This window comes from Terrapene carolina, unplaced genomic scaffold, assembly GCF_002925995.2.
Source record: "Terrapene carolina triunguis isolate 2854851 unplaced genomic scaffold, T_m_triunguis-2.0 Scaffold95, whole genome shotgun sequence".
NCBI lineage: Eukaryota > Metazoa > Chordata > Testudines > Emydidae > Terrapene > Terrapene triunguis.
The window spans coordinates 39,618,055-39,629,662 of record NW_020664446.1 but is presented as its reverse complement, the minus strand read 5'-3'; the positions used below and the strand labels follow the sequence as shown (position 1 = coordinate 39,629,662).

Below are 11,608 nucleotides of genomic sequence, written 5' to 3'. Positions count from 1 at the left end.
CAGAATTCTCACACTTGAGTCTTAACCCCTTAGTGTGAGATTGGCAGAGCTTCCCTAGCGTTACTCAGAGACAAGGTGGATTAATTTATTGGATCAACTTCTATGACAAGCTCTGAAGCCACACGGAGCTCTTCTTCAGTTGTGGCTTGAAAGCTTGTCTCTCTCACACACGTACGTTGGTCCATTATAAGATATTACCTCACCCACCATGTCCCTTTAATATCTGTTCCTGGATTCTTACACAGCTACAACTACATTGCATATACCTCTCTGTTCAGGGCAGCAGAAGCTGTCAGGCTTCTATTGGCTGTCATGTGCCATCTGCAGCAGAGTATATGTGCTGTCCTTGACCTTTCAATTTCTTCTTTCCCATAATGAAATAGCTTTCAGCACAAGCCTGTGCCTTGGGAGCCATTGGTTCAGCAGATCCTAAGCACACTTTGTTGGGTATTCTTTTCTTCCTAATAGCCTTGTCTTCTAGTCAGTTCCAGTGTGGTGTTATAGATTGTTGACACCATTGTATCATTACTGCAGTGTCTGCTGTAGTGGAAGATAGCACCAGTCTTTAGGGCTAAGTACTGCTTTTGCTGCTCTGTGCCTGTTCTTTCTTTTGACACACTGATATGTTTTTTCTTTATTTTGGTGCCTCTTTTTGGTCAGTGCCATGTCACCAGGGTGTTTCTGCTTGTTGGCACAGTTGTTGTGTGACAGGGTCCAAGGTACTCTGACATGAAAGTTCGGTGCCTGTCTCCAAGCCCAGTGGCTTCTTTTATCTATTGGTCCAGAAATACCAGTACCATTTTTCCTACTTTGATGTCCAAAAGGGAAAGGAGACCACTTAGTGTCTTAAAACACGTTGTCATATTTAACATTGAAACCACCCATTAGAGGTACCTGTTTTGCAAGATGCATGGTCCTGATAAAGCTGATGAAAGGTCCTTTGGGACCACTCAATTCCTGTGAAAAAAAAAATTCTTTTTAAATGTAGAAAGTCCCATTTCTGGTGGCAGTCACTCTCGCTCACAGAGCTGACTGATCAACCTTATACTAGATTTTACAAGAATAATTGTATTATGATTCTACTGAGATTCCTCACCACAAATTCAACGTTAGACTATTGTCCTACCAACATTTTCTTCACGCACCTGTCTATCACAGAGAAACCTGTATAGCATCACTGTGAAAGAGATAATTGGAATTATATTTGGAAACTCCTAAAGCTTTCAGAAGACTAATCCAATTTTGTTTCTTTTGACACCAGTGCATCAGGCAATATTTTTATTAGGACAATCACATCTAAATGGATGTCTGATAGCCTTCTGGTTTCAGACTGCAGGGATACAATGTCAAAACTTACTTGTTTTGAGACAAAACCATTACATAACAGTCCATCTCAGCTGTTTCCCTAGAAAACCACCTACTAAGTGGTCCTCTTTCATAAAAAAAAATGCTTTAAAAATGGCCCCCCGTTATAAGTATCTGGGTACTTCACACATTTTAATGTATTTATCTTCACAACACAGCTGGCACGTAGGGAAGAAATATTCCCATTTAAGAGATGGGCAATTGAGGCACAGAGGCTAGGCCCAAGTCCTCAACGATACACATTTAACTTCCATTGATTTTAATGGTAATTAGGTGCCTAAATACCTTTGAGGATCTGGCCCCAAGTCTCTCTGTGTTTCAATTCCCCATCTGTCAAGTGGGCCTAAATGATTTGCCCAAGGTCACCTATGAAGTCCCGGCCCAAGCAAGGAATTGAACTCGGGGCTCCTAAATTTCAAACCCCTGGCCCTCCTTGCTTGGATTTCACCCTCAGAGGTAGGACTTTTCAACTCCACTTTAGAGCTCAATTCCAAAGTAAAATAAGTCACTCACCCATCACTTTTGTTTTCTCTCAGGGTGTCCCTTATTTTGTTGACCAATTTATTTTTAAATAAGCAAAGACTTCAATGGTGTGTTTGATAGTGCAGTTGTGTTAACAGTATAAAGAGGAATAAGGTAATAGGAATATAGAACAAGCTCACTTTTTCCGCTAGTAGTAGCTTTACTCTTTTGCAACATCCCTTCTGCTTCTTGTGTGAATGAGAATCTTGCTGATAGTATTTTTAGAGAAAAGAGTATTTAGCCTATAATAATTCTTCTCTGATTATGCTGTTTTGCACCTTATTTTTTTTATTCCACAGAGCATTCTCGTTTCCTTCTGAGGGAATGATGCATTCATCACAGTGTCTTCAGTATTCTTCCCAGCTGCTTTTTACACCCATTGCAGTCTCCAAACCACTATTCCCCATATACAAGACTTCTTTTAATAGCCCCAATTCATTCCTTAGCAGTTGAATACAATATTAAAAATGTAGAATGAGACATACGAGTACTTAAAGAGCAAATTATTCTTTAACGGAGACAAATATACATTTTTAATTTTTATTGTCATTTAGGCCTCAGTTGGCATCTTTAGACAGAAAATACCACACAAACATCAGAAATTTGTTAAACAAGTTATTAGAAAGCAAGCTGTCTGTAATATTAGAGTAAGAATAAATAAGAATAAAACTACGATTACATTTTCAAGAATTTCCAGAGATCCTTTAGTTGTGGCAATGTCACCGTAGAGTAGAGAGGACAATCAGATGAAGCATTTTACAGTGACTGGTAGAACATGACTGGACAGAGAGGAGGGAAGCACAGATTATTTATACATTGTTTATTCCATCATAATGAAAGCAGCAGGACTGAGCAATCTTTTGGAGAGAGAAAAGAAAAGAAGTCTTCATAATGCATCATCTAATAAGTGGTGACAGAATATTAACCAGGAAATTCTTAAAATCCTTGCTTATTCAACAATGGTTTAAATGTTGTCCTGGATGATGAAGTTTGGAATTACCTAAAATGCCAGTCAGTCAAAAAAATCAAAATATCAGACCTATAGATTAGTAGGTATGATATTTCTTGGACAGAAAGTCTAGACTACTTAAGGCAGGTTAATAGCTGAGTCAGGAACTGAATTTCAGCTAAAAATACCACTGAGAAAACTTCTACAAAGAATGTCTTCAAGACACTTATCTTCAAAGAATCCTATAAAGTTACAGTAAAAACTAGTGCTGCAGTCAGTTCATCATTGTCAGTTAATTTGATTTCTATTGCTCATCCCAAAGATCTTGCATTATGGTGGGAAGCTATTCCTTTTTGTATGGTGTATACTCAAATATTGCCAATTTATGTATAAACATTTTCAAACTAACCTTGATGTTTTAGTAAAGTAAAAGACAAAGAATAATTCATTCCCTTTAACATGCAAGTCAAGCTTCCAAATTTCACACAGTTAAGCATAAGACACTAAGAACTATTTAAACCATTTGTTCTGGTACAAGCATATTACTAACAAAAATGTAAGAAACACAAATGAAAAAGAATTCTGGGAAAGATTCTGTTACTCAGAAACCTTTCCCCCCCCTCTCGTGATATTATACAAAACAAATGAATGGTGAATAGTTTAGCTTCCATAGCAGTAATATCCCATTTCAAGTTGAGTGGACTTACTCATTTATTTTTACTATTAAAGACTTTTATTGACCATTTTAAAGATGGAATATTCTACAGTGTACAACAGGGACATTCTTTGAAGCAGTGCAATGAAAAAACTTCAGTGCTTCTCCACTAAGTGTTATTCTCAAAAGTCAATTGTATGTATTAGAAAAAAAAATGACATTTCACAAGTGACCAATTTGTGCTGCTGTTTCATATTCTGGGCAATGGTGAATTCAATGGTGAATTTTAAACAAGTATTAAATGATTAAAAAATATTCCAATGGTAGAAAGAGTTTCTAGCATACATGCTATTCTTCTGCACATTCCAGTTAGATGTTTGCTACAGTAAATGGCATTTTTTCCTTGGTGTAAGAGAAAGCACTGGAGTTAGCTTGCACTCAAAGGTTTTGGCTCCTGTGGTGGCAAATTTCCCATTCAATCCAGTTTTGCTTAATGCAGAAAGTTCAAAGCAATAGGCTAACCATGCATTTTTTTACAATTATTTAACATCCTAAGGGGGGGCAGAGGGGGGGGGAAATCTGTGTTTTGAGATTAAAATGCTTTTATTTTTAGTTTAAAAACAAAATCTGCTTTTCCAATACTATGGATTTTCTACATGCATTGTGAAGTAGACTGAGATGACACAGTTAATGGAAAAGTTAGCTTCACGTGTGAAAAATATTAGACCAAAATATTGTTAGACATAAATGAGGGAAGATTCTTTACCATGACATTCTGATATTGAAAGTATTCATTTATATCAATTTATGTGAAAGTGTCTGATGCCCAAACATCTGCGATTTTTTCTTGTGAAAAGAGAATTGCTTATATATATTTAGTGTAGGATTTCAGCAAAGTTGAATCCCACATATTACAAAACAATGGGTATAACATGTTAAATAAATTGGCCTACAGCTAACATTCATTGCAACACAGTTAGAATTAATATCAGATGCATGGCTTTATTTTCCCCTTTGTCTATAATTCACATGCATAACTTAATATTCTGATCTTTTAATTTTAGAGAAAGCACTTGCAAGGTTATGCAAGATTTAAATAATAGCCAAGACAAATAGTAGAAAATGCATTTTATTTATATGGAAAAAGCTACAGTAAGATTTGTAAAAGGTCTGTGAGAATATTATGTTGCCAATATGGGGGTGGGGGGGAGGAAATCAGTCATGAATAGCAACAAACAAAAACAGTTACATATCTTTCTACATAGCAGTGCAATTAGTTCACATTGCAATAAAATTAAGTCAAGTATGCAACAGAATAAAAAAACCAAGTGTTTCTCCATAATCAGCATGTTAAGAATTACAGTGCAAAGATCATTTTAGGTTTTAAGAAATCTGCAATCAGTCTGTATAATAGCCCATAGGGAGCAACACCTCATTGATTTCATTAGTAGCAGTTGTATCATGTCAATACTGTGCTAAAGGAAAAAAAAGTCTAAATGAATTGATTTGCATGGTAAATAAAATATATTTAGTCTATACAGTAAAAAAATACAAATTATATAACAACTAATAGAATGAACTTTTGAACAGAGACTTATGAAATTGACAACATATCTTAAAGACACATACAGTATTTCTCATGTAAAACATCTAGTTTTTCAGCAAAAAATAATTTGGTTGCTTTACAACTGCATTAGGGATCTTGTAGGCTGAAGATGCAGAAGTCCAAGAGTCTTAAAAACCACAATAAATGTCTTTTGCAAAGCATACAAAAAGGATAAATAGTCTCATCACAGTTTTAAGATTATTTTTGGAAGTTTGTTTTTTCTTGCTCCAGAAACACACTTACATGGGTAAAAATTAAAAAGGGCCTCATGGTACATTGAAACAGTAAACTGTGCTCCATTTACTTCTAATTTTGAAAAAACCTAGAATTTACAGTACTCTGTGGTATATATGAAAAAGTCTTCACAAGTTTACATTGCATATTTCTGAGTCCATTCTCTTGCATGTCTGTTGTATCTGTATGTGTAGAAAGAAGGCATTTCAATGAAGATAGGTATATGATCCACAACATCTATGTATCAGAGTAGCAGCCGTGTTAGTCTGTATCCGCAAAAAGAACAGGAGTACTTGTGGCACCTTAGAGAAATTTGTTAGTCTCTAAGGTGCCACAAGTACTCCTTAACATCTATGTAAGCACTCAAATGATGTGTTACTGGCTCTCTACCTTTTGGGATTGATTATAATCTTGTGAAATATAAGAACTGTTTTACATAGTAACTCTCTTCCCTCAAGAAGCAAAATACATAATTCATAGCATATATATACACATATGCTCAGTTTTGGAACTACCTAAAAAAATAAAATCTAACCACAGCAGTCGTCTATGATTGCATTAAAATGTAAGAAATCTACAGTTTGCGCGTATGTAATCAGTCTTTTGCTAATAGTTCCACTGTGCACTAAACAGTGCCAAATCAACAACTCTAGCATACTTACGACTATTAGAAACACATTAGCTAATTAATGCAGGCAAGTAGTAGGTCATTAAAACAATGCACACCATATACTGAAGCACAAGATTGTTTATTACACCATCTGTTTCTCAATGTCAATTCTATTTTGGCTCTAGAGATTCACTTTACAGTAAGTTAATTTAAACAAGTTTTTAAAGACTTTTCCCAGAAGAAAGGTAAGAATTGCATTAAAGCTAACTACATACCATTAGAATGAACAAGGTCAAATTGTTAATGTCATTATTACAAAGTTATTTCCAAAATATTATTTAGGTATAAAAGGTCTTTTATTGAACTAGGTCAAAACCTAGGAAGTTTTTTTTTTTTTTTTTTTAATGTCACAACTTCCATAGTCTGCCAACAACATCTGAATGTTGACACTCAAAAGGGAAGTAATTATGCTTCTCTGAAAGTATCATTTGACTGGATTTCTACCCTTGGGCCTTTTCCTTCCTTCATGAGACTGGCCAGAACTCCCAAAACTCCTAGCCAACTCTCTCCTTGCCTTGGTAGCAGCATGTGGTATATTAAATTCCTGACCGTAGGCTCAGCAGCCTCTTGTGCCCCCACCTGTTAGTTCCTTCTTCAAATAAAAGGTTGAAGCAAGAACTTTTGCAAACCTATATAACCTAATTGCCTCCCTTTAAGATGCCAATATATGTAACTTGTGCACTAACTGCAGCAGTCTCCATAATCTGCAAAACACATGCTAATGGAACATAACTCCTTGGACTCTAAGTTAATATTGGTAAAAGTCGGTATTATAGCATAACCAGAGTTTAGTCGGCCATGACTTTCACCTCCCAAATCTGAGGGGAGATAAATTTAATAGAAAGCCAACCAAAGGATATCTTCAAAGAAGCAGAGTTACAGGCAAATTTTCCTTTCTTAAACCATCCCATACTGATTGAATTCTTAGTCCTCACTTCAAAGAAGGAGTCTCCATAAACCAAGAGATTCTCCAAGAAACTGTATGGGGAATTTCCACACCACCTTAAGAAACGTGGAGACTTTTCAACACCCCTGCCACCCATCAACAACAGGAGGAAGAAATATTGAGTAAATGAACAGGCAAAGGCTGAGCCCTGATTTCTTCATCTTAAGAATGATAGTGTTTGTATTACAAGGCAGATATACAAACAAGTTCAAATATTGAGGCAGGTGCTTGCAAAATGGGTCAGATGCTTTGATTACACCAATCATCATAACTGGCAAGAAAAAACTCTTAGTAGTCTGCAAAAATGTCCACTCCATGGACAAGAAAGACTGTTTCAGCAGAGGAATATCCTTTAACAAGACCATAACCTCCATCTAACATAAGCAAAGACCCCAACACAACTTGACAAAATAGAACACAGTTTTCAAATTGAAAACAATCCTCAGTTACCTTCAGGAAACTGTGCCCAGTGAGGAAGAACTACAGACCATCTGTAGATGTACCAAAAAGCTCCTGAATGGATGAGTATTAAAAAGCTAAATCTGATTCTATCTGTAATATGTAGATGACAGTCAATGTCAAACATATACCTGGTAAGTACCTTTCATCTTAGTGCTGGTATTAATGGGTATTTTGTTAAATTATTGCAGCAGGCACACACCAACTTGTTCACATGTTACAAGCAGTTTGTGATCTCTTCCAGATATTCCATACAGACTCTAGAGATCCTGGAACAATGAGTATAACTGTTTAAGATACTAAAGAAGAGACCCCCCTCCCCCAGGCTACCAACAATTAGCATGAACACCACGAGTGAAATACTGCCCCACTGAAGTCAATGACAATACTCCCAATGACTTGAATAGGGCTAGGATTTCAGCCAGAATCACAGGTAGCCAATATGCATCCCAAACACATCCACCAACAACCTAATAGTGTCTACCAAATACTCGACTCAGGGAGCAAACAATCTGAATTTATGGAATCTGGAAGGGCTTAAGACAATCACTAAGAGCGAGACATTGAGTTTGCTGCATCTTCATTGATATTATGTATTGGGTTTTCAGGCCTACTAAGATGCTCTCATGTGGTTCAGATGTCACAGGTACACCGGACCCTCACTAGAACGCGGGCTTTTGGATCCATGTGCGGTCCCACGTTAACGTGGGAACCGCATTACCATGGATTCCAATGAAGGTAATTAAATTTGGGATCCATGCACGGCCCCACACTATAAGCGAATTCGCGCTATATAGACACGTGTTCTAGCGAGAGTCCACTGTACTAGAATACTTTTGCAGAAAACAGTTTAGGGCATATGCTGCAACTGAGTTTCAATGTGTCTGTTTTAGCTAACAGTCAGACCACATCCTCGACTTCTCTTGGACTATCCAGACCAAGAAACCTGTCCCACAGGACCTCTAGGAAGAAAGCTCAATCCCCCACCTACTTTGAGCACCCTGATGTGGAAGACTGGTGTACCCCCAAGTTACTCTGTTATCACATCAATTGTTCATTAGACTAGTCAAGCATTCCACCATTTGGAATGACGGTTAAACACTCAGACTGTGGTTATAGGACCAATGGATCAATATTCCCTCTAAACATAAGAAAAAAGTTTAGAAACAGGAGTTAGAAGGAGGAAGCATATACAGATGTTCCTGTCTCATTGAAAATAAGCAGCTTTACTTGCGGAGGAGATTGTCTCAAGTACAAGCTCTTTGAGATACACGCCGCCTCCCCTGTCCTCTTCTCCCTCCTCCCCCCAAGTGCTGTTACCACCACGGCTCTTCAAGCCACTCTCACAGTACTAGTGTCTGATACACCAGGGGAAAGCTCCAGAGATTCCAAGACACTGGCATTCCAAATTTCCTCCAGGGAACCTTTTGGAAATTCCCAAGTCTGATCTGTAATATGCTGAGGGCCTAGAGCCTCTAGCCACCCCTATGTGAAGTGCCCCATAGTGTGCCAAGGCATCAACTTCCTGAGATATCCAGAGACATCACCCTTTAGGGTCTGAAATGCTTAGAGAATTCACTCTACACTGCACTGTTCTGGAGATAAGCTTCCACTATGTGCCAAAGACCTGAAGACTCAGCTGACCACAAAACACTGGTACCAGATGTTTTGAGGCTACAGCCATGCAATGTACTTGGATCACAGTGCTTCAATGCTGTTACACATCCATGGCAGGGATGTGTAACAGGGTGCTGTCTGAAACCATCAAAATTCAGCTTTGGGAGTTCCAGGTGTGCTTTGAGAACAAGACTAAGACCAAAGAGTAGGAATCCAGTCAATATGGTATCTTTAGAGATTAAGTCCTTTCAATTTAAATCTCTTTTGCACCAGAAGTATGCACTACTGCAGCCATTAGTTGCCTAGGTTGCCATCCTGATACAAGCTCTCCCACCAGTTCTAAATTGAGGTCAAAGTGAAGAAAGGTCCATTTTTGCTGTAGGATGTTGCTGTTTGTTAGATGAATGTGGCTATGGAAAAAACTTCTCAATATTTTCTATATTTTAGACAGAAGTTGTATTTGGGAAATCAAATGTCAAAATTTAATATCCATGTTCAGTATCTTTTAACCTTTTGGCAGAGGCATAAGTCTAATAAGTCTTTAATGATAGGACCACATACCATCTCAAATAATATATTGTTATTTGTCCTCAAGTAGTTTAAAACTAATGTAAACATACAACCTTGACACTTCTCTTTTGTATGTACAGATTTTTGCACTAAAATATTATGAAATAGCAATGTTAATTTGTGTAACTCTACAGTCTACTAAAGTAGTTTAGTTGAAGTTATAAAACTATTACATGGGTTCTTGTTAGATTCTATTGTTTAAAGGCTTAGATATGTATATCTTTGGTATACCTAAGTTTTGTGAGCGTATATGAAGAGAATGTCTTCAAAGAATGGGGGGGAACGTTTTATGCGTAGCAGATTAAAAACAAGCCTCTAAATATCAAAAAGTTACTTACTTTTCCTTGTCTGACTTGTAGATTTGTGCAATATCTGGTACTAAAGGGTCATCAGGATTAGGATCACAAAGTAAGGAGCATATGGACAATAAAACTAAAAAAAGAAAATAGATTAAGGAAGGGTTTACTTCTTTGTCTTATTTTCTATAATACCTTACTATATACAGTGATAAATTTGGGGAAACAAATGTACTTCATTAGTATTAAATCTTTATACTACAGGTCTGCCCAGAAACCTCACTCAGGATCACGGCCCCATTCTGCTCAATGCTGTACAGACATACATGAGGATATGGTCCCTGACCCAGAGACTGTACGCTCCAAGAACCTGATGCACAATAAACACACCATGCAGACCCATGTGCTTTTGAAGAATTCATTACAGGACTCAGGCCTTAGAAGTGAAACAACTGACAATTTTGACTTACACGTGTTAAAGAAAACTACATACTGTCATATGAACATTTTATCAGACTGCAAGCCATTTTGCTTTAAAACCAATACAATTAGTTTCTCATTGAGAGAGATTGACTTTCTGACAGAGGGCTTAGTGCAAGGTCACAGGATCAGCATGTACTAATTACAAATGCATCTATTTTATATTCTGTCACACTATCATGCAACACCAGATTTTAGTGTATTTTTTCCAATTTTGTTGCCAACTTAGATCTATTTTCTCCAGTAAGACTGCATATGAAAATTTTCACCCAATTTGAATACACTAGGTATTAGATTTTGAATTCTAAATACTACAAATTTTACCACCAACAGATGTCAGTACTAATTTATTGGCATTCTCGGGCAGATTTAATTCTATCACAAATTCTGGCACACAGATTTTGGGAGAGGGCAATATATTTATATTCAGAACTCTGGAAACACTTTTGCATATACTGTGCCAATATTTAGATAATTCATGGCAAGAAAACGTTATGCTGATGACATCTCTGGCATGTAATAGGATTAGTTAAATTTGCTTTATAGAGACAATCTTGTGTCTAGCAAAATCTATTTAACTTTTTGCTCAGGAAAAACACGAGAAAATGAGCTGATATACTTCTGACTTTTTGCCATATTTCTTTCTAATCATCTTCAAACAACGTAACTTTTATCTCCAGTGTCAGAGGTCTAGTTGGGGGGGGGAGGGGGCGGGAGGGAAATGACCAAAAAAAATATAAAAAAATGCAGACATCATGCAAAGAGGGGATTCGATTATATTTAATAATCTGCAGAACTCCGTGAGCAAGGGTACTCCTAACTCACCTACTGTTCCCACAGTAATCGCACAATTTACTGTTTAATCATTTTGTTTTATGGTGTTTTTTTTACCACATTAAAAAGTTTGAATTCAGTTTAATATTAATGGTATTTTAGGCTGTGTCCATTTCAATCATTTTGTGCTGAAGTTTTTGGCACTTATAAAAATCAACATAAGCCACTAATATTTGACAACTCAAGTTGCTTGACTGGTCACATTGAGCAGTGACCACTTTAGCAGACATATGGTCCTTTAATCCTGCTCAGCAAGAACATATGTGCAAGTGAAAAAATAAACTTCCATCAACCATTCAGGTGAGGCACCAGTTTGAGATATGCAATGTACATGCACATGAATGAAATTAAGACTTTAAAAGCATTCTACCTAAAGCGTGAACCAGGGGACAGACCAATCACCAC

General features: G+C 37.0%; 1 protein-coding gene across 1 annotated transcript in view; it reads right to left on the bottom strand.

The window, feature by feature from the left end:
• Window positions 1-2,413: 2,413 nt before the first annotated feature.
• UBE2D1 (ubiquitin conjugating enzyme E2 D1) overlaps window positions 2,414-11,608 on the bottom strand; it is a 38,337-nt gene continuing 29,142 nt past the window's right edge. The window contains exons 6-7 of the mRNA XM_024201905.3: window positions 9,932-10,025; window positions 2,414-5,513 (exon numbers count right to left, since the gene is read on the bottom strand). Coding sequence (XP_024057673.1) covers window positions 5,468-5,513; window positions 9,932-10,025 — 140 coding nt within the window. The 3' untranslated portion in view covers window positions 2,414-5,467. The remainder of the gene's footprint in view (window positions 5,514-9,931; window positions 10,026-11,608) is intronic.